Below are 21,645 nucleotides of genomic sequence, written 5' to 3'. Positions count from 1 at the left end.
CAGAGAAATCTGCCTCGTGCCATGGACCCCGTCGTGTGAAGCTTGCCCTTCTGGCCCTTGTTACCAGCTGCCTTGTCCTGCGCCCGCTGCCTCGGCGCTTGCAGGGGTGACGGTGACCATCAGATGAGATAATATATGTGAGCGCCCCGGGAAACGGGCAAGTTATTCAATTTGAATCCAACCAGCGCTCGGCGAGGCCTCCCAAGGTCAAGGCACCACGCCAGGCCGCTGGGGGCTACAGATAGGAGGCTGTGGCGGCTTCTGTGGGAATCACGGAGCACCAAGGGGGAAAAAAACTCATTAAGACTAATTGCAGAGGCGGGAACGCCAGGCGCACGGAAAGAAATGATGCCTGCTCGCTTCTAAAGGGAAGCAGTTCAGTATCATGTGAAGAACCAGACCCTGGTCTGAATCCTGGCACGGCTGCTTGCTGTCTAACCCTGGGCGCGTTCTGTGAACCTTCTGGAATCTGTCCTCATTATACCTCTTAGGTCGCAAAGTTTTGTGTGCTGCCTGCAGCCAGGAGGGACCCAGTGCTCCTCTTGTGGGTTCTTCTCTCTCCTCCTCCAAAAATGGAGGCAAAACTGAATGGGGCAGGGCTCACCAGGTAGAGGGGACGGCTGCTTCCCCAGCACAGCGAGGACTCATCTGAAATTAGCAGCGTTATTTACACACGGCTCGCAATGTGCTAAATACCTTGAACATGTTTGTTTTCCCGAGCAAGTTAAACACAGACTCCTATCATCCTGTTTACACTATTCATTCACTCAGCCCGCTGCATCTTCCTAGAGAGACGGAGGTAAACTTGGGTGGAACCTTCACCATCAGAACAGGTGCAGAGGAAAGCCACGAACTGAACCAGGGTGGGAATGGGGCTTCTGGGGCCACGGGGGAAGACTGAACAGGGTTCCTGCGGCCAGGGCTTAGCCTAGGGCCTCGCCGGAGGTCTGGGGCCCCTAAACACTGTCTCTGACAGCAGAACTCTCTGCAACTTATGCCCAACTGCAGATGGATGGAGCAGGCCTGTAGGTGTGACGGCTTCTGCACCTGCTCAGGAGAAGAGGCCCTTAGTGGAAGATGGGGCCGCAGAGTAAAGGGAGGGGCTCACCCCGAGGCCTCAAACTAAGGCCCTGGAGGAGGCAGTAGGGGATGTTTTCTATACTTAGAAGTTTCCTAAAGTCTGGGAGAGTGGGGAGGTGTTGTTATCCCACCCAGGTACACAGAAAGACACAAACACTGATGATGGAGATGGTTTATTAATCATTGTAATAAAAAAATATATCTATATCTACATGTACATATAGAAGTATATATGCAGCAATAAAGGATCAGAAGCTATAAATCGAGTATGAACAGCGCTCATGCCCAGGTAGTAGCATTAAAACTGAGTGTCCCTTTCTTCTTTATCCTTCTTTTTACACGGAGTGTGCATCCTGTTCCCAACAGGGCAAAAACAATAAAGCTGACTTCATTTGGAAATTGAGACACTAGTATCCTCTGCATCATCGCCAGGATGGTGGCCTGGGGCTGGGGCTCCTGCTCCGGGCCGCAGGGATGAGGCTGAGTGTGTCCCCCTCTCACCAACCAGGGAGAGTTGAGCTGGGACCCCCTACCCTGTCCTCATCCCTTCTCCCTTGCACAGTGGCCAGGAGCAGAGCCCTCTGTCAGATGGGAGGGGAGAGTAATTTCCCCCAAAGCCACCTGCTTGCACGGAGAGCACTGTGAACTAGCGGGGTATGATGGCTGCACCTTTTAAATTTATTTTTTTAAAAGATTTTATTTATTTAACAGAAAGAGAGAGAGAGAGCACAAGCAGGGGGAGTGGCAGGCAGAGAAGGAGAGGGAGAAGCTGGCTCCCCGTCAAGTGGGGAGCCTGACGTGGGACTTGATCCCAGGACCCCGGCCTCATGACCTGAGCCAAAGGCAGACGCTTAACCGACTGAGCCACCCAGGCACCTCAGTGGCTGCACCTTCAGAATAGCAACGTGTTAACCCTCAAGATGAATATCCGCCTGCCGAGAAGCTGAGTATAACGAGAGACTGATAAAGAGAGCAGGTAGAATGAATGGGGATGAGTGTTCATAAAGGAAGAGGGTGTTGGCATTCATAGCTCCAAGCCCAGGAAGGCAGGTCAGGGCTCCAGGCACAGGCAGTTCTGGGGACCAGGAGGGGTCGGTGGGTCAGGACACCTTGGCGACACAGCTCCCAGACGACAGGGCTCTCCCAATCCCTGTCAGTTCCTGCTGGTTGCCAGGGCAACGGGGACCGGAGGGGGCCTCCGCGGGCCAGTTGGCTGGGGCAGGCAGGGAGGAAGATGGTGAGGCTCTGTCCCACTGCTCCCCTCCCCCCACCCCTCCTCCACCTCTCTCATCAGGGTCCCTGCGATGCTGGGAAATACCCCAGGCCCTCCTTTCACCTGGGTCTTGGCCCATCCTGTCCCCTCCTACTTCCTGTCTTCATGGGCCCAGACCATCCCTGTCCCCAGTGCCAGTCACCTGGGATTGCGAAGGGCCCAGCTGGCTTCTTCAAGGTGCTGCTGGGGAGGCGGGCGATGCGGCTGCGGCCGCGGGCCACTCCCAGGGAGCGGGAGACTGAGGAACTGGGGAGGGAAGGAAGGAAGGTAGGAAGGTCACAGCCGTGCCTTGGGCTATGGGGTAGGGTTAGGGGGTACCGCTGGACACTAAGTCTTGAGAACGGGGGGAGGCTGAGCACCACAAGGCCAGATTTGAAGGCAGGAGAGGCAGTGGGGAGGGGACTCAGTGGGGTGTGGGAGGGAAGTAGAGGTGGGGGGTGGGGGTCTGTCCCCCAGTTTAACCAGTGAACACGGAATGTCCCCCTCAAGGAGAGGGAGCCTCTAGTCTTTCACTGACAAAGAGAGCTACCTTTCCCTTCTAGTGTAATCCTGTACTCACAAGGACCAAGGGAATCCCCTTCAGTCAGGGAACCTGATGCTGGCCCTGCTCATGAGACCCCTGCTACCGGCTCCGAGGGGTCCAGAGACACAGCCAAGACCCCGTAACTGGCTCAGTGCTTACCACCCTGGGGAAAGTTCTGTCTCTCCCCCTCTGCCGCCCCAGCCTCACCTGGCAGCTCGCCTCTTCTTGCGGGCTGAGGTCCCAGGGAAGGAAGATGTCGGTTTGGGGCCTTTCATGGTGAACAGGGGCACAGGTCCACTGTGGGAGGGAGGAAGGCGAAGGGAGGCAGATCAGGAAGGAACCAGAAAAGGGCACTTCCTCCCTCCAACCCCCAGCTTGGAGGGTGGGGAGGTTGGACAGGATGACCTCTGAGGTTTCTTCCTACTTAGAGGTGGATTCCTCTCCCTGCCTTGCTCGGCCTGGGCTGACAGCTGAGTGACAGGCCTGTTCTGGGAGAACATCCAGATGTCAGTTTCTGGCACGTTCAGGGAACTGGAGTTCAGACAATTTGACCCTTCCACCTGCCTGGCTGTGAGCTTGTTACTGAGAGGTGGCTCAGGCGGTAGGAGGGGCAGGTGGTGCGGTGGGCAGCCTGCTGCCCTTGGCCTCAGAAGTACAAGGTCAGTCTGCTGTTTGTTCTTGGCCTTGGACTTTCCTCAGCTGGTCACTGTTCCCCTAACCCTGGCAGGTGAGTGGAAAGGCAAAGGTGAGAGCTTTATCTTTTCACCAAAAAATGCTGAATAGAGTTTTCTGAGGATCCCCCTTCCCAGGTCCAGATGCTGGGCTAGGGGGTAAAATCCGGGGTGGAAATGGCAGAAATATGCATTTCTCAGCGGGATGTGGAACTAAGACTGGGCCAGAGGGTGTGAGTGATACAGAGGAATAGAGAGGACAAGGTCACCTCCTTATTCTTGCTCCCACTGACCCTCCCCAAGTGTGTGGGGGGGTCCCCGTTAGCCACTCGTGGGCATGCCACAAACTGTCCCAGAGCTGGCAGCTTTGGCGTATGGACAGACAAGGCAGGGCCCCCAAGAGGAGCAGCCCTCCTGGGCCTGGGGACTGACACTGGTCAGACCAAAGGGAGGGAGACAGCAAACCAGGCTCCAAAAACCAGGCCTGCTTCCACCCCTCTCAGCAGCACCTCTGGCCCTTGCTGACCCCTGAGTCCTTGCCTGGAGGCCTGGGGGGGAGGCTGGGAGGGAGCCTGGGAGACCCACCTGGGGATGAAGGGCTGATCCAGCCTGTTCAGCTCCTGGGGGACATCCTCCCAGCCAACGCGTTCCTGGAAACCCAGCTTCGAGGGGGCTTCCTCCGAGAGATCAAAAGTGGCATTGAGGTCCCGAGCAGGCAGGGACAGAGGGGTGGAGCAGTTCTGCACAGCAGAGGGGCCCAGGGGCACCCGGCTTTTGATGACTGTGGCTGAGCAGAGGCGAGGGGAGTGGCAGGACATGGAGGCCTTTCCCCCTTTGGGGGTGGTGGGCCCGAGTGAAGGCTGAGCCTCAGGCAGGGACCCCCTCCTCAGGCAGGGCAAGAAGGACTGGCGCTGGCGCTTGGTTCCCGGCTTTGGGGCTGGGGGGCTGTCTGGCTCCGAGGGCCTTGGTCTCCTCCTCTTCTTCTTCTTCTCTGTGGGCCGCCGGGATACCTGGGCTTGGGTGCGGTCGTGCCCTGGTAGGACCCCGAGGGTGGGCATGAGGCCACTCAGTTGCCTTGCCATGGTCCGGGTCACGGGGCCAGAATAGCCTGGAGAATCTGGGCACAGAGAAGGCGGGTGCTAAGGGGAGATCAGGGACTGGCCAGAAGGAAGGCGAATGGGTAGAATTTGGGGGAGAGACACTGGAGACATGCAGGAGCCCCTAATTCCACAGGTGGGCCGCAAGTCCCGTGTAGCACAACCTGACCCAGCATTGGAGGCCCCAGGTGCCCTGATGGACACAGAGCAGGGGCGAGACTCACCAGACTCAGAACATGGCTCCAGAGGCAGCCCCTGGGCCGGTCTGGGTGTGCCTGAGGCCTTTGCCTCAGGCTCAGCATTTCCCTCTTGCACCAGCTGCTGCAGCGTCTCAAATTCCATGATCATGTCGGGGGTCAGCAGGTTGGCTGCTTGGAGCAGGGAGTACTGCCGCCGCGCCAGGCACAGCACCTTCAAGGCCAACCTGGAAGAGAGGAAAGGGGGTCCCAGCCCTCCTCAGACCTGGCGCCACGGCTCCAGGCGTGGTGAGGAGCCCACGAGGGGCCGGTCCCCCAGCTCCCTCCTACCTGGCCTCACCCCATCTTCCCGGCAGTGGGTCCTGCTCTGCCTGGCCCTTGTTAAAGACCAAGGCTGGCAGAGATGGCCACAAGCAAGGCGGCGGTGGGGCTTCATCCCTAAATATGCCCCCCAACAAAGATAGGGACCTGGGAAGTAGGAAAAGGCACTAAATGGCCTCAGACCAGAAGGTCTGTGTCTCCTCTCAGCTCTGCCACTCACTGCTACCTATGATCTCAAATTAGTTCTTTGACCCAGGGGGCAACAGGAGGCAGCAGCAGGGAGGAGCTAGGCTCAAGTCAGCCTATCAGCTCAAGCCCAGGCTCCAACACTTCCCACTGCATGACCTCGGAAACACTCCTTGACCTCAGCCTCCACATCCTCAAAATGGGGATAACTGATGCACCCACGTCTTAGGGTTATGGGAAGAGGAGAGGAGTTATTAGATACGTAAAGTGTTTAAAGAGTACCTACCACATGTGAAGCACTGTAAGGTTAATGATTTTCTGTAAAATGTAAACATCTACCTTGTGAGGACAAGAGGAGACAGAATGAGATAGGCCGTGTTGGTCTTGGTTCTGAGAGACCCCTCAAAAACGCACACAGTCTGCCCTCGCTACTCAGTGGCTGGGATCCCGGAAGAGCCCGTACGAATCAGTGCCCACTTCACATGCGCTGAGGGGTTATTTAAAGGGAATTATGAGGGTAATGCGATTATTGATGGTATAAATTTAGATTCTAATAAAGCAAATTTCCTTCCTGTGAGGCACACCTGTGATAAAAGAATGAACACAATTATCTCGGTGGGGATTATTCATGGCCAATCATTTATCCTCAGGTAGCAGGACCTGCCTGGACATCTCTGGGCCCCCTCCTCTGCCTTCAGTGTGTGCTCAGGGAATCCAAACTCATTTTACAAAGCAGCCTCCAGGCCTTTCTGAAAGAAGGCAGGATATAAATTAAAAAGGACATAGCAGAAACTCATTCGACGTCTGCCTGAGCCACACATTATAATAAGATTAGACCACTGAGAGAAGGGGGTGTCTAGGGAGAAATGCATTGGCCTGGCTGTCGGGGACTCAAGCCTCTCCCTGTCCCTCCGGCCATGTGGCCCTGGGTGAATGCCTCAGGTCCCGATCTGGCCAGCGGGGAGCAGGTCTTTACCAGAGATTTCCAAATTAGATTTCTAGAAACCCATCAGAGGACCTTGAAAATGGGAGTCACTCTGCTTTATCTGTTCTACATATTAAACTTCAGCATAAGATTCCATTTGAAAAAAGGACTTGGTAGCTAAAAAAATTCTGAAAAAACCATTGAACTGGAAAATCTAAGATCCACTCAAGGCCCTGGTGGTCTAAGATTCTAAAGTCTAAAGCCAAAGAGAAATGATTTTTCATTATCTGGTTGTTAGGGTGTCTCTAAGTATGGAGAAGATCTAGCATGTTCTGCAGCCCCTGATATGTGGGGTCTATCTGTCACATTTTATTAGTATCTATTATTAGCTCTAAGAAGCAGGGAGAATGAAGACCGATCCCCAAATCACAGCTAGGACTGAAGCACCTTTCAGGTACCGCAAAACTAGAGGCAAAGTGGAAATAAGAACCCTGGTGTCTTCTGCCCTCACAGTGAGGTGACATCAGGGCACAGAGACCCTGACTCATCAGTGGGAGCCCCGGGGCCAAGGGACCTCCTGCCAGTGCATCCTTGCCACTCCAGGGCCCTGGGGAGTCAGCACCGCAGACAGATAATGAGCCGCTGATTATTCAGGCTGCGGCATTTTTGCTGAGTCGGGAACAGACACTCCCCAACAAGAAATAAAATTAAACAAGCCCTTCTGTCCGGAAGCTTTAAATATACTGCCTAGCGTGAAGCGTGCTGGGGAGGCAGGAGTGGGGTTGGCAGCAGCAAAGCTAAGTGGCCGGGGATTTATGTTCTAGGGGCCAAGAAAAAACATACTAGCAGGACCTCTCTATTAAAGACAGAAAGAAGGATCCAGAATCCATTTCTCTTTGGCTTTGGGTAGTGGTCTGTATTTACTTCTGAGAAGAAATGGCCATAATCTGTTGGTGAAGACACGTGGTAAGCACCTGGTTCAAGAAGGTGGTCCCTTCCTGAGTTTGTCACCCAACTTCTCTCGGCTGCTTGGTTCCTCCCTGCAGGGGACAGGCAGATCAGCCCCCAGACTGGGAAGCAGAATGCTAGGCCCGGGAGCCCCACACTAACTTGGGGCTAACTTGCCAGCCAAATCCGGGATGGAATTGGGTGTTTTTTCCACCAAATGGACAGAGTGGAAGAAGAGAGAGAATGGGGGCGCCTGGGTGGCTCAGTGGGTTAAAGCCTCTGCCTTCGGCTCAGGTCATGATCCCAGAGTCCTGGGATTGAGACCCGCATTGGGCTCTCTGCTCAGCGGGGAGCCTGCTTCCCTTCCTCTCTCTCTGCCTGCCTCTCTGCCTACTTGTGATCTCCGTCAAATAAATAAATAAAATAAAATAAAATAAAAGAAAAGAAAAGAAAAAAGAAAAGAAAAGAAAAGAAAAAAAAGAGAGAGGATGGTAAGTAGACAGAGTAGGTGAGAATTTCCAGTTCGTTGAAAGCGGATAAGGGACAATGTTGAGGAAAAAAGATGCAACTCTCAACTAGGGCAAAACCAAAACTTTTGCAATGTACTTAATACCAGCTCCCACCCCAGGAAGTCTGGAACCCATCAACTGCCACTCTGAACCCCAGAGGAGAGCAAGAAGACACCTACTGCTTAGGATGGTTTCTGCCCAAGTTCTGTGGGGAGAGGCAGCCCACGTCTGGCTTGGGCTGCAGGGTCAGGCTAGGGGACCTTGGCAGCTGGTGTCCGAGGGTCTGCTCTGGTACCTGGATGGGAACCTAAGGAGGAAGGAAGTCATAGATAGAGGGCCCTGGATGGCCACCCTCCCCTACATAAGCAGATCTTAAAACCTTTCCATCACCTAAGAGTGGGAATGATGACTCTTGGATTGACTGGGTCCTAGTTGAGACTTTCTCTTTCCCAGGCCGCTTCCCCCTCCCTGCTCCCCTTCTGGGGGCATGCCCCTCAATGCAGACACAGAGGAGTTACCCTTCCTGCATAGGATCTGAAAGCCCCCTAATGACAAAGATGCAAGACATCCAGGTAAGGAACCCAGAAATGAAGGGAGTCTATGAGTTGGGGAGGGCCACTGCTTCCCAAATTCCATCCCCTCTGTCCTACCTCCTTCTCCACTGCGTCTTTGTCCTTGTCTTCCTGGGGCAGCTCTGGGTCTGGTGAGTTCCTTTCCACGACCCTCCCCACTTGGGTCTCTGGCCCCAGGCTCTCCTCCTGAAGGACTGCAGACCCTGGGTGGAGCTCTGGAGTGCAGGGCTGGCTGGGAAGGCGGGATGGTGAGGGCTGGCTGGGAAGGCTAGTGGGGAGAGGGAAGGGTTGAGAGGTGGGAAAGCAGGGAGGGGCAGGGTCTCTTGTGGCACGAGGTGGTATAGGGCCCAGCTTGGGTAACAAGAGGGCAGTAGCAAAGGGTAGGAAGCGTCCATGATTTCCTGGTTTAGGAAACAATGCTGCCTCCTCCCTAACTTCACCTTCTTTTAAGGAGTATATGCTGCTTCTGTGGGCTGGGGGTGTCACTTAGTCATCTGATGTGGAGCATTTCTTCTACTTTAATGTTACTTAGAGTTGCTCTTAGGACTATCTAGAAGGCACTGCGTCATATGAGAGCAAGCACTAGAGGCAACAATCAGTGTCTTGTCACCCAGAGTGTCACTGAGAGTGACAATCAGTGTGCTGGGCACGGGCTGGGAACCCCGGACCCCAGGAGGCAGCACAGAAGCTGGAGAAGGGGGGCTTTCCCTGTTGAACCAAAGAGGGCAAGTGTGCCCACAGGACTCACAGTTGCTGGGAAGGGCCCGATTTGGGGGATTTCCGGAGGTCCTGCGGTCTGGCCCCCGCTCTCGCCTCATATACTTGGAGCTTCTCCCTCAGGGCGGCCACCTGCCATCAAAGCAACCAGTCCCTCAGAGCCCCAGGGGAGCACAGAGCTCTGGCTACGCACCATGAGCCCCAGGGCCCAACGCTGGCCCTCCCGCCCCGCCCTGCCCTGCCTCCCCATTGAGCTCCCCAGGCGGGCCCCTCACCTCAGCCTGCAGCTGCTGGCAGACGGTGGCATACTGGCTGATGTGACAGTCCAGGCTGATCACGTTGCTCTTAAGCTGAGATGGGGGCCCAGGGGAGAGGTTCATGTGTTCGTTCAAAGCAGCTTTTGGCAACCGCTTGCAAGAGTCAGGCTCTGAGTGAGGCACTTCCCTCACACTCCCGAGACTCACCCTTCCCTCACCCTCCCCACGGGGGAACCAGACTTCAGAAGGGCAGTGAGTGGCTTGCCTGAGGCCACAGCAAAAGGCAGAAGGATGCCTTTGAACCTGACACCCCTGACTCCGTGACCAGTGACCAGTACGCTCTCACCAGGCCAGGGCAGCTCTCATGGGCCAGCGCTTGGCCACCCTGCTGTCGTCTCCCTCTTGAGATGATTCTGCCTGTTAGCCCACTGCTGGGATAGCTTCCTCTCTTTTTCAAGCCTGGAGACTGTCCTGCCTCTCCCTGACCTGGAGTCTGCCCAAGGATGGGGACTGAGTCGCTTCTATCCCAAAGAATTTCCCTGAAGATGGAGGCTAGGGAAATTTTCCCCTCTGCCTTGGGGAAATGCTTGCTCCAAGTACCAGAAAACGCTGGTGGGTCCTGTCCCTTCCTCCTCCTGCTCCACCCCCCACACCGGGTGGGCCATTTCTGGCCGGCACACACCGCGAGCTTGATCTCCTTGGCGCGGTCGGCATACTTGAGGGTGTTGTAGGTGTCCTCGTAGGTCAGACTGGAGGGGCTGACGGTAGCGATCATCACCGTGTGGCAGTTGCCCCCTATGGAGTCCTTGAGCAGACGGGTCAGCTTGCTGTCCCGGTAGGGCACGTGAGACTTACGGCCCTGGGGCGACAGCAAGAGGGCATGAGCTGAGATGGCTGGACAGGACTGATCCGGGCTGAGACCCAGTGGCCGCTGGCTCAAGGCCGGAGGGAAGGACCCTGGGCTTCAGGCACTCAGTGGCTGTCCCAGGCAGGCCCCCCGGGCTGTGTGGCTTTACCTTGGCATCAGCCAGGGCATTGAGGACATTGATGAGGGCCAGCAGGGACCGGTTGATGTTGGCGCCCTCCCGCAGCCGCTCCCCCTTCGCATGGGTGCTGGACGCCCGCTCCGAACCGGCCAGGTCAATCAGGCTCATCTTGGCCACTCGAAGGGCCTGAGTCAGACCTGGAACCCGGTCCTGCTGCTTCACGAAGATCTGGGGGGGTCGGGGGGGAGAGGGAATGGAGGGCAGACAGCAGGGGTGAGGGCTGCTGGGCACCAGGAGCCCCAGCTTCGGGTTCCAACCCTCAACCCGTCTCACCTGGAAGATGGCATGGGAGCGGGAGGATGTAGCGTTGACGTCAGTTGGGTGCTGCGTGCGGTTGTGGTTGCCCCTGGTCAGCAGCTCCAGCAGCTGCTCCGCGGAGGTGGGCTACAGATGAGATGCCCAGGAAGGGCACTGTGGTCTCCCCAGCCGGGGCTTCTCCCCCAGCTGGAAGAGCTGCTCTCTAGAACCACCCCAGGATCCAGGGCATCCCCAGACTGCCTGGTGAGAGAGAACCCTGGAGAAGCAGCAGGGCTACTCCCGCCACCCGAGCCCCGTCCCACACCTGGTGGAAGGAGAGTCCTGGCACCACCACGCCCTTGTCGGGGTCCTCCCGGATGGCGAGGGGCCCCTTGGGCTCCAGGAGGTCATGGATCTGCTCATTGTACACCTGAGGAGGAAGGAGGCAAGAGAGAGGCCTGTGAGAGAGGGCCCTTCAGGAACCCTCTCCCCAGAGGCCAGGGGCGGGCAGAGGTGCAGGGCTGGGAAAGCCTGGCAGGACGCCAAGCCAGGAGTGGCTCTCTGCAGGACATCGGTACACGGTGAGAGCAGGACAGGCAGGTTTCGCTCCAATGTGGTGTCTCTCAGAGCCTCATCTGTGCCCTCTGGGCTGCTGACTCCCTCCCACACTGTCACTGGGGCCACTCAGGCCTGGGAGGGAACAGCCCTACCTCCTGGTAGCTGATGAGAACCTCAAATCGCTTCTCCTCCTGGTGGGCCTCAAGCCGCCTGTAGAGTTCCATGGTCGTCAGGTACATGATGCCAGGGTCCCCCTCTCTTCCCAGCATGGTGTGTGTCTTCCCAGCCCCGGTGGCCCCATAGGCAAACACTGTGGGGGACAGAGTCGGAGGATGGGAGTGGGGGGGCCTGATCCGCCTTCCCTAGGAGTCCCTCTGTGCATTGCCACCCAGACCGGCGCCCCCTTTCTCCCCAAGCCCCTTCCTGTGCCTTCCTGTGGTCAGTTCCAGGACTCCTACCCACTCGCAACCCCCTGCGTTCACACTGCAGCTTTGCAGTTCCCCGTGCCTGTGGCCTAGCTCCCCTTGGGCCTGTGGATGCCAGGGCAGAGGGGTCTCCACTGTGTGTGGGAGCTTATTCCATTCCCGGGGGGCCCTTCTCCAGGCTGGGCAGCTTCCTCCGCCGAAGGCCTGAGGTTCTATTCCTCATATCGCTTACCTCAGTTTATAATCACACATTTTGGGGGTGATTTGTGATTAGCATCTTTTCCCCTCTCTAGAGCACAAGCCTCAAGAGGACAGGAACCACGTCTGTTTGACCCACTACTAGAGCCTGGGAGGGTGTGTCACACACAGAATGAAAGGCCCAGCACCCTCCTGGGCAAGTGCCCAGCTGAGGATAAGGAGGGTACAGCCACCGGACGCAGGAAGCCCTCAGAAGAAAGCAGGGAGGAGCATCTGGGTGTCTCAGTGGGTTAAGCCTCAGCCTTCGGCTCAGGTCATGATCCCAGGGTTCTGGGATTGAGCCCCGCATCGGGCTCTCTGCTCAGCAGAGAGCTTGCTTCCCCACCTCTCTCTGTCTGCCTCTCTGCCTACATAGGATCTCTGTCTGTCAAATAAATAAATAAAATCTTTAAAAAAAAAAAAAAAAAAGAAAAAAAGAAGGAAGCAGGGAGGCAAGGCTGCTACCAGCTGGGGCTTTCCCTCCTCCGTGCCCCGGCTCTCACCTGAGCAGTTGTAGCCCTGGAGGAAGCTGTCCAGAACGCTGTGGGTGGTGTGCTGGAACACGTCCTGTTGCGTGGCCGCCTCACCAAAGACCCGATCAAAGACAAACGTCAGGTCTTTGCCCTTCTTCTTGGGGCCATCGTGGGTGCTGCCCCACTTGAGGCCAAGGAAGCCCCCGTCAGGCTCCTCAGGGTCAAACACCAGCACCCGCTCATCCACCACCTGAACTACAGGCCGCCGCTGACTCTCCAGCTCTCGAGGGGTGGGGGGCCGGACCCGCACCACGACCCGCACCTTGCTGTCCTCCACTGGCATCACCATGGCAACACCTGGGCAGACACACAACAAAGAGGAGGACTGGTCTGACCCCAGCCCTGATGAGGTATGCCCTTAGACTGACTAGTGTTCGAGGACCTTCTCCCACTCCCTCCCCTGCAGCCAATTTCCATGTGATACCTCAAGAGAATAAGAATATTATTATTAATAAATATCTCTTTGTTATTAATAAAAACCTCTTTGAGGTTTCTTCAGAGGCGTATGACTGGGCTTTTATGTCCCACTAATCTGTCTACTCCTGTGCCAATACCCCCGTTTCTATTCCAGTCCCTTACAGCATGCTGCTTACCTAGTGAGGCAAGAACCATTCCCCTCCCAACCACTACCGTCAGTCTTTCTTTCTTCTAATTTTCTGAACTATTTTCAGGAATTTATTGTTCTACTCCCCCACCTTTTTAAAAAGATTTTATTTATTTATTTGACAGGGAGAGACACATCGAAAGAGGGAACACAAGCAGGGGAAGTGGGAGAGGGAGAAGCAAACCCCCTGCTGAGCAGAGACACCCCCCTCTCCCCCCGCCAATGCGAGGCTCGATCCCAGGATCCTGGGATCATAATCTGAGCCGAAGGCAGAGGCCTTAATCCACTGAGCCACCCAGGCGCCCCTGTAATTGTCTTTCTAAGATAATTCCCAAGTACTTTAATTGTTCTTATGAATGGAACGCCCTTCCCCATTTCTGTACTGATCACTAGTATTGGAGAAACACAATTGATAATTATACATTTGCCTTCTACCCGCCACCCTTAAACTCTCTGATTAGTTCCAATTGTTTTTTTATTAAAGCTTACTGGGTTTTCTGAGTATACAATTATATGTCAGAAAACCTCTCCCCCCCCCCTTTTTTACCTTTTTTTTCTCCATGGTTATACCAACTATTTTTTTTTTTTAAAGATTTTATTTATTTATTTGACAGACAGAGATCACAAGTAGGCAGAGAGGCAGGCAGAGAGAGAGAGGGGGAAGCAGGCTCTCCACTGAGCAGAGAGCCCCATGTGGGGCTCGATCCCAGGACCCTGGGATCATGACCTGAGCTGAAGGCAGAGGCTTTAACCCACTGAGCCACCCAGGCGCCCCAATATACCAACTATTTTCTTATGTATTGCATTTCCTAGAACTTCCAAAACAATATTAAATAATAGTGATGATAAGGGGCGTCCTGTCCTGCTCTTGATCTTCAAGGAACTGTTGCCTAGTGCGTCACTAATTAGAAATTAGTTTTGGACAAATAGTTAATTATCATAATGGGAATTTCCTCCACTCTTATTTGACTTAGACTTGTTATTGGAAATGTCTTGAACTTTATTTAATGATCTCTCAGCACCTCCTGATATGTTTATGTGGGTTTTTTCCTCCTTTATTTTGTTGGTGAGGTAAATTTTTTGATATTACTTTTGGTATCAAACCAACCATGCATTCTTGGGAAAAAATCCTACCCTCACCATACTCGAGTTTTCCATTTTTAAATGGCTAAATGTGTCAACCTTCTCTTTTACAGTTTTTATGTCATATTTAAGAAGACACTCCTTCCCCAGGGTAATTTTCTCATATTTTTGTCTGATACTTTTTCTTTCTTACATTTAGGTCTTTACACAGATGGAATTCATTTTTTTAATGAGGTTTCTAAATATCTTTTCTTTCCAAATGGTAAGTGATTATATCGTTTACTAAAGTGCATTCTTTCTCTACCAGTTTGAAATGGCACATTTAACAGAACTAAATTCTCATATGAACATGAATTTATTTTGGGGCGCTCTGTGCTACTCTGATAAGCTCCTTTCATAGGAACTTGCTGTGGTTCTATATTACACCTCACCTTGTTCTTTTTCTTCACTGTCTTTGGGCATCTTGTCTTGCATATGATTTTAGAATCAGCTTACAGAATTCTATGAAAAAAACTTGCTTAAGATTTTGGGAGTATTTTGCATCTATAAATTATTATGAGGACAACTGACATCTTTACGATATCAAGTCTTCCTATCTAGGAACTTATCTCTTTTCTTTCTTAAAGATTTTATTTATTTATTTATTTGACAGACAGAGATCATGTAGGCAGAGAAGCAGGCACAGAGAGAAGAGGAAACAGGCTCCCTGCTGAGCAGGGAGCCTGATGTGGGGCTTGATCCCAGGACCCTGGGACCATGACCTGAGCCGAAGGCAGAGGCTTTAACCCACTGAGCCACCCAGGTGCCCCATATCTCTTTTCTTTATTTGCTTTATATAAACCATCAGTAAAATTTCATAGCTTTTCTCAAGTGAGTTTTGCCTATTTCTTGATAGGTTTGTTACTGGTTATTGGCTAGTCTTTATTATATCATGAATAGGCCCTTTTCAAAATTGCATTTTCAAGAGCACATGGCTGGCTCAGGGGGTGGAGTGTTCGACTCTTAATCTCAGGGTTGGGGTATGTGGGTGGATTGGTTGGTTAAGCATCTGCCTTTGGCTCAGGTCACGATCCCAGACTCCTGGGATTGAGCCCCATATCAGGCTTCCTGCTCAGTGGGAAGCCTGCTTCTCCCTCTCCCATTCCCCCTGCTTGTGCTCCCTCTCTCACTGTCTCTCTCGCTCTCTGTCAAATAAACAAATAAATCTTTAAAAAAAAAAAAAAAATCTCAGGGCTGTGGGTTTGAGCCCTGCACTGAGTGTAGAGATTACTTAAAAACTAAATCTTTAATGGGACGCCTGGGTTGCTCAGTCAGTCGAGCGTCTGACTCTTGATTTTAGCTCAGCTGCGATCTCAGGGTCGTGAGATTGAGCCCTGTGTCTGGCTCCCTACTTAGCAGGGAGTCTGCTTTGGATTCTCCTCTCCCTCTGCCCCTCTGTTCACTCACACACACTCCCTCTCTCTCTCTCAAAATTAAATAAATCTTTAAAAAAGTCTTTAAAAAAGCGATAAAAATAATAAATAAATAAAATTGTGTTTTCTAATTCATTTTTTTATTTGCCAGAATGTAGGAAAGCAACTGCTTTCTGGATGCAGATCTTGTATTTGGTCACATTACTGATCTCTCTAATAGACTGTCATGGGTTCTCTTAGGTTTTTCAATTAAATGATGATATAGTTTGCAAATAATGACAGATACTTTCTATCTTTAGCCCTTCTATATTTAGTTCCCTACCCTCCACTGCCCATTAGGAATGGGCATTAATTCTTTTTTATAAAGATTTTATTTATTTATTTATTTGACAGACAGAGATCACAAGTAGGCAGAGAGGCACGCAGAGAGAGAGAGGAGGAAGCAGGCTCCCTGCTGAGCAAAGAGCCCCATGCGGGGCTCCATCCCAGGACCCTGAGATCATGACCCGAGGGCAGAGGCTTTAACCCACTGAGCCACCCAGGTGCCCCATGGAATGGGCATTAAATTTTATCAAATGTTTTTTGACAAGGGCTGAGATGATGACAGTGCTTCTCCTTTAATCTTTTTTGTTTTTGTTTTTTGGGTTTTTTGGTAGGACTCTGTGCCCAATGTGGGGCTCAAACTCTCAACCCTGAGATCAAGATTTCCAGCCTCCACTGACTGAGCTGGCCAGGAGCCCCATCCTTTAATCTGTTAATACAGGAAGTGACGTTGGTAAATTTCCTGATGTTGACCTGGTAATAATATAAATAATTATTATCTATAATAATAATTATTATTAAGATAATTATTATCTATTCCCTCTTGTATTTCCCTCACACCTCTCTCCCTGCTATTCTCATTTCTCCATCAAGCCAGCCTACCAAGGGTACAGATGGGATTTCTGGAATGCAGGAGTCATGGTTATCCTGGAAAAGCTCATCCCACCTCTTGGATATATTAAAAGGGTTAAGGAACAGGGGCTGTTTCTGGGGGATATAAATAGATGTTTTCCCAGGAAAGATTGTTTTAGGTCCCACTGTTAGAACCCAGGTCATTCAGCAAAGAAAAGTAAGATTTCTCTCTACTACTCTAGTAAATAACTCATGTTTTCCTTTGGGAATGAGGCAGAATTGAGCTGATTTGAAACTCTTGTCCCCTACCCCCAACACGTCTTCATTCCTTCCTCAAGCAGAACAAGGGAAAGCTATCAACCAATAATCATCGTGTTACATAGCATAGTTCTTTCCTTGTCCCAGCCATCGGACTGTCACAATAAACAGAAAAGCTGAGTGCTCACTGTGGCAGGGGTTGTTTTAAACACCCTATGCATACCATCTCCTTTTCAGCTCCATCACAATCCCACAAGAGAGATACTATTATTAGACTCATTTTTCAACAAGAAAATTGAGACTGAGAAGGGTAAGCAACTTGCCCAAGATCCCAAGGCTAGTAAGTGATGGAGCTTGGTTCCAACCCAGGCAGTCTGATGGCAGAGTCTGCTTATTGCCTTACAATGGTATTATATATTACGCTCTCATGATCACATTGTTGTAATAGTCCTATATGTTTATATAATAATTATAATTCTTTTTATGTAACTAGCATTATGTATTCGGCAAACACTTTCAGATATATGGACTGTACCTAATTTTCAACACCCAGAGAGAGTTCCTGACTCTCATCTTTGCATTCCTGTCCCCCAGGGAGCCCCACTCCTGTACCCAGAGAAGTGAGGGCAGAGGGTGCCTGGCCCCACCGTCTAGGTCTATGCTGTCTGGCTTAATGGCAGTCCTAGCTCCCCGTGGGGAGGGTTTGAGCTGAGGAAGAGCCACAGAGCAGCCCAACATTCTAAGCAGGAAATTAAAAAGGGCACTGGCAACGGAATGTACATAACCTTTACAGTCCTCTCCTCTCCGCCTCCTGAGGGCCAGTGAGGCAGACTGTTTGCCTAATGAGATGTTTTCCTTCTTCCTGAGACTGCGCTGGGGGCACAGGGTGGGGGGGGGCAGTGAGGGTGACACTTGGCAGGGCTGCAGCTGGGACGCCTGGGTCCTGGTGTATGCTCTGCATCTGACTGGTGGGGAGCTCTTTCCACCAGCAATGGCAATGTCGCATCAGCTTCCCCTCTGAGATCCAGAGAGAGAACAGCTAAGGATCTGCTCCCACCCCAGGGGGATGAGGAGATTAATGAGAGAACGTTTGTCAAGTTTGCTTTGATCCCCGTTCGGAAAGAGCATTTCAGCCCAAAGTACAAGGGAGATGATTCTTTAATAAGATCTTCAGGGTTCCGAGCCAGCCACAATCACGTCCTGTTTCTAACCCAGGGCAGCTCATTAAAACCCAGAGGCTAGCTAGTTCACTGCCGAGCTGGGGCTGGGAAGCCAAGATTCAGTTGTTTTTGGGGTAGGCTCCTCTGCCCACTCTCTTAGGGTTAGGGTTGAACAAGCCCCACCTCTCTAGAAGCCCCTGGAGAATTTCTGAGGACTTGAGGAGATCTGCCTGCAGACACTGGGAGCTGGGAAGGTGGAGAAGGCAGCTAGCCTCTGGATGTTCTGTTTTCACAGGGGTTGCTGTAGTCCCCTTCCTCACTCTCTTAAATCTCTCACGCATGTGTTTCTTGTCCTCAAGCTTCAAGAGAGCAGGACCCCCTTCTGATGTAGTCTGTGCACCCCGGATACCTAGACACCAAATTCAGCATGCACTAGATGCTGTATGGTGTTTGTCCTAGGAATGAATGAGCCAGGGAAGAGCAGGGTCTGAATCCCAAAGTTTAAAAACAATTACTATTATAGCTACCATTTGTTGAGCGCGTAATTATGCATCAATCCCTATGCTAGCGGCTTTACAAATGGTGTGATTTAACTTCTGCAACAATCTCAGTCTGTAGTTACTGATACAATTGTTACAGTCCTACTCTACAAGGGAAACTGAGGCTCAGGAAGGCGCTTGTCACAGGGATGGTAAGTAGCAAGGCCAGAACCTGACCTTGTTCTGACGGTAACCAGAGGCATTATTCTGCTTTGTAACCCGGTTTCTGCAATTCCTACCTCCCCTGACTTTAGTACCCACAGGGCAACATCCAAAGACCACTGGTTCTTTCTACCAGGGTCATTCAGAGGAAGGAGTGGTCTTTTTTGGCTTTTTATATGGACAATCATAAGGCCATAACTGATAATTTTGTTTATTTCTTTCTAATTTTATTTGTATTTCTTTCTCTTGTCTTATGGTTCTGGCTAGGACCTCTAGTACAATCTTGAATGGTGGCAACAATAGTGAATAATCGTATCTTTTTACTAATTGTACAAGGTATCTCCTGTTATTTCACTTTCTGCTGGTTTAAGGAAATTTACCTCTATTTGTAGTTTACAAAAAAATTTTTTTAAAGGATTTTATTTATTTATTTATTTATTTATTTATTTGAGAGAGTGAGAGAGTGAGTGAGCACAAGCAGGGAGAACAGTAGAGGGAGAGGGAGAAGCAGGTTCCTTGTTGAGCAGGGGACCCAACGGGGAGCTCCATTCCAGGAGCCTGGAACTATGACCTGAGCTGAAGACCGATGCTTAACTGACTGAGCCACCCAGGTGCCCCTTAAAGATTTCATTTATTTATTTTGAGAGAGAGAGAGAAAGAGCAAGCAGGAGAGAACAGGGGCAGAGAGAGAGAATCTCAAGCTGACTCCATGCAGAGCCTGAGGCAGGGCTCAATCTCATGACTCTGAGATCATGACCTGAACCTAAATCAAGAGCCAGACATTTAACCAACTGAGCCACCAGGCAACCCTAGTTTACCAAATTTTTAAAAATTCATGGATGGGTACTGAATTTTATTGAATTCTATTTCTGTGCCTAATGGGATAGGTTTTCTTCTTTAATCTGTAAATGTGTAAATTGTATTTGATTTTCTAATCTCAAACCATTTTCATATTCCTGGGATAAACCCCACTTGGTCATGATATATTTTTTAATATAAATCGTTGGCTTCTGATTGCTAATATTTTGAGATTTTTACAACTACATTTCTACAATTTATGTATAAATTTCTTTGTCTGATTGTTGATATCACAAAATAGACTGGAAAGGTTTTTTTTTTTTTTTTTTTTAGGGAGAGTGTGTATAAGATTAGAATAATTTCTTGTAATTGCTTATACATTTCTGGTGGAGTTTCATGGGGGGGTGTTGTTTTGTTTAGTTTGATGGGGAGATTTTAAATGAATTCAATTCCTCAATGGTTCCAGGTGTGTTCAAAATTTCCATAACTTCTTGACTTAATTCTGCTGTTTTTTTTTTTTTCTCTAGAAAATTGTCCAAAAGCATGGTCAAAAGGGTGTTCCACTGAAGCCTCTTTTTCTCTTTATTCTCCAAATAACTGAAGTTATGCCCCTATTTTTATTCCTAAGATCATTCTGTTTCTTTTCCTTATATCTTAATCAACATTGCCAGAGGTTTGGCTTTTTTAACTAGTCTTTTCCAAGATACAGCTTTTGGTTAAGTTAATCCTCTCTATCACATAATAAAATGCTATTTCATTAATGTCTTTGAACTCCTTTTAAAAAATTTCCTACACATATATTCTGTTGTTCTGGTCTATCATAAAGGGCCAGAAGTGCCAAAATTAAGAGGGGAGGCATCCTAGGAGCGGTAGCAAAAGGCATAGTTTTCTGTCATACAGTCTTTCCATTCCTTCCTTTATTCAATCAAATTATTTACTGAGCCCCCCCCCCCCCCCCGTAACTAATTTTCGGCAGCTGGCACAGCTCTGCAATCAGTTCTTCCGTAGGGATGTGCGAAGAGGGTCTTAGCTACTCCACACAGGTGTGCAGGAGTCCCAGGTCTCCAGTTCTAGTGAGCGGGAGGATCTTTCACAGATCGGATGCACAGAGGGCAGGACCCGGTGCAGTTGTGCGGACCCAGCCCAGGTGCCGTACAAATGAACAGAGGGACGCTGATCTCCACGCAGATGTGGAAGGAAGAGCCCTGCTCCCCGCACCGCCCCGCCCGTCCTGTTCAGAGGACACCACCCAGAACCTGCTCGGTCTCCACACTGCACCTTTGGGTCTGGCCCAAAAACTGCTTCCGCCCTGAGCGACGGGGTCCACCTGAGCGCTGGAGCCCGCGGGGCAGACTCCGCCGTAGGTCAGAGCTTACCCTTCGTCGGTTCCCCGCCGCTGCTGTCGCCGCTCGCAGCCCGGTCCCTCCGCCGCAGTCCGGAGCCCCAGACCACCCGAAGGCGCTCCCCACACCCTCCTTCCCACCCGCGCAAACCTGGGCTCCGCGCGGCGCGTTCAAATTAGCCGGGTCGGCTCATCCGCGCTTCCCATTGGTCCCCGTCCGGACCGCTGATTGGCTGTTTCCTAAGTAACAAAGTACAAGCTCGGAGGTGGCGGGTGCAGTCAACTGTGCGCCTGCGCACTTGCGCTTCCTGCTTGCTGGTTTTGAGATCGTCTCTGGGCTGGCCTCGCCAAACCCACAGACACCTGTATGGGCTGTGGAACCGGGAAAGCGCGGCCCACTCTGTCGTGCCTGGGACTGGGTTCATCACCAGCTGCAGCAACCAGGTATCGAACTCGTTTTCAAGTCTTTTTCTGTGGACTAAGACGGCGTCTACCGATTCAAGAGGGACTTTTTAGCCGCCGTCCAGGGGCTCTTCTCATTCCGCGACCCTCCCAAGAATGGACTTTGAGAACAACCTTCAGATGGGAAAGCCATCGGAGACAGAGAACGGCAATTCCACCCTTTCGACGGTGTCAGGAATACAATGGACTGATTGTTGAATACGAGGCTTGGCCCCTTAGAGCACCACTGTCTACATCCTTCATAATCGCCTGTTTCTTGGATTCCGGTAGGCCAACCTCATGCTGATCCTCAACACTGGAGGTTGTGGAGGTCAAAGAGAGAGCCCTTCACTGAAATCAGGAAGCTTGGTTTCAGCCACAATTAGTGCCGAGACCTCGGAAGTGTCAGTTTCCTCATCCATAAAATGGTGTGAATATCGTGCCCTTCCTTCTCACTTAACACAGCCTGTATGTGAAAGTCCTCCAAACCCCCAGCATTTGGAAGGGGATAGCTTTGTATGAATCTGATCAGGATGAAACAGGTGGTGGCTGCCAGGAGCTTGCCAGTTTCATTCGCCTGATCTGTCCCCACCCTGGGACAATGAGCAGGTCTGAGGTATGTGAGAGGGTAGGAGGCACA

General features: G+C 51.4%; 1 protein-coding gene across 2 annotated transcripts; it reads right to left on the bottom strand.

Annotated features, from left to right (window-relative positions):
* Positions 1-1,911: 1,911 nt before the first annotated feature.
* KIF18B (kinesin family member 18B) lies at positions 1,912-20,710 on the bottom strand. 2 transcript variants are annotated; one of them, XM_032871012.1, is made up of 16 exons: positions 20,599-20,710; positions 12,283-12,609; positions 11,270-11,427; positions 10,885-10,989; positions 10,596-10,706; positions 10,293-10,490; positions 9,959-10,135; positions 9,295-9,369; positions 9,051-9,151; positions 8,381-8,570; positions 7,910-8,037; positions 4,869-5,068; positions 4,133-4,664; positions 3,084-3,173; positions 2,496-2,599; positions 1,912-2,293 (listed from the first exon to the last, which is right to left on the bottom strand). In XM_032871012.1, the coding sequence occupies exons 2-16, from the start codon at positions 12,599-12,601 to the stop codon at positions 2,181-2,183; spliced, it is 2,601 nt and encodes an 866-aa protein (XP_032726903.1). In that variant the 5' UTR covers positions 12,602-12,609; positions 20,599-20,710; the 3' UTR covers positions 1,912-2,180. The 2 variants fall into 2 exon arrangements, with proteins under 2 accessions (XP_032726903.1, XP_032726902.1); XM_032871011.1 differs by having other exon boundaries at positions 8,381-8,543; positions 20,599-20,703.
* Positions 20,711-21,645: the final 935 nt, after the last annotated feature.

This window comes from Lontra canadensis, unplaced genomic scaffold (assembly GCF_010015895.1).
Source record: "Lontra canadensis isolate GAN:19392208 unplaced genomic scaffold, GSC_riverotter_1.0 scaffold41, whole genome shotgun sequence".
Taxonomy (NCBI): Eukaryota; Metazoa; Chordata; class Mammalia; order Carnivora; family Mustelidae; genus Lontra; species Lontra canadensis.
Note: the sequence above shows the minus strand (reverse complement) of the source record. Positions and strands in the feature narration are given on the sequence as shown.

Excerpts from the sequence above, each read along its gene's own strand:
- KIF18B (XM_032871012.1), bottom strand. The coding sequence starts at position 12,601 with ATGGTGATGCCAGTGGAGGACAGCAAGGTGCGGGTCGTGGTGCGGGTC. Across the intron at positions 9,370-9,958 it reads CCAAGGAGATCAAGCTCGCG|CTTAAGAGCAACGTGATCAG; the intron begins GTGTGTGCCGGC and ends CCCCCATCTCAG. Across the intron at positions 2,294-2,495 it reads TGGGCCCTTCGCAATCCCAG|CCAACTGGCCCGCGGAGGCC; the intron begins GTGACTGGCACT and ends TGCCTGCCCCAG.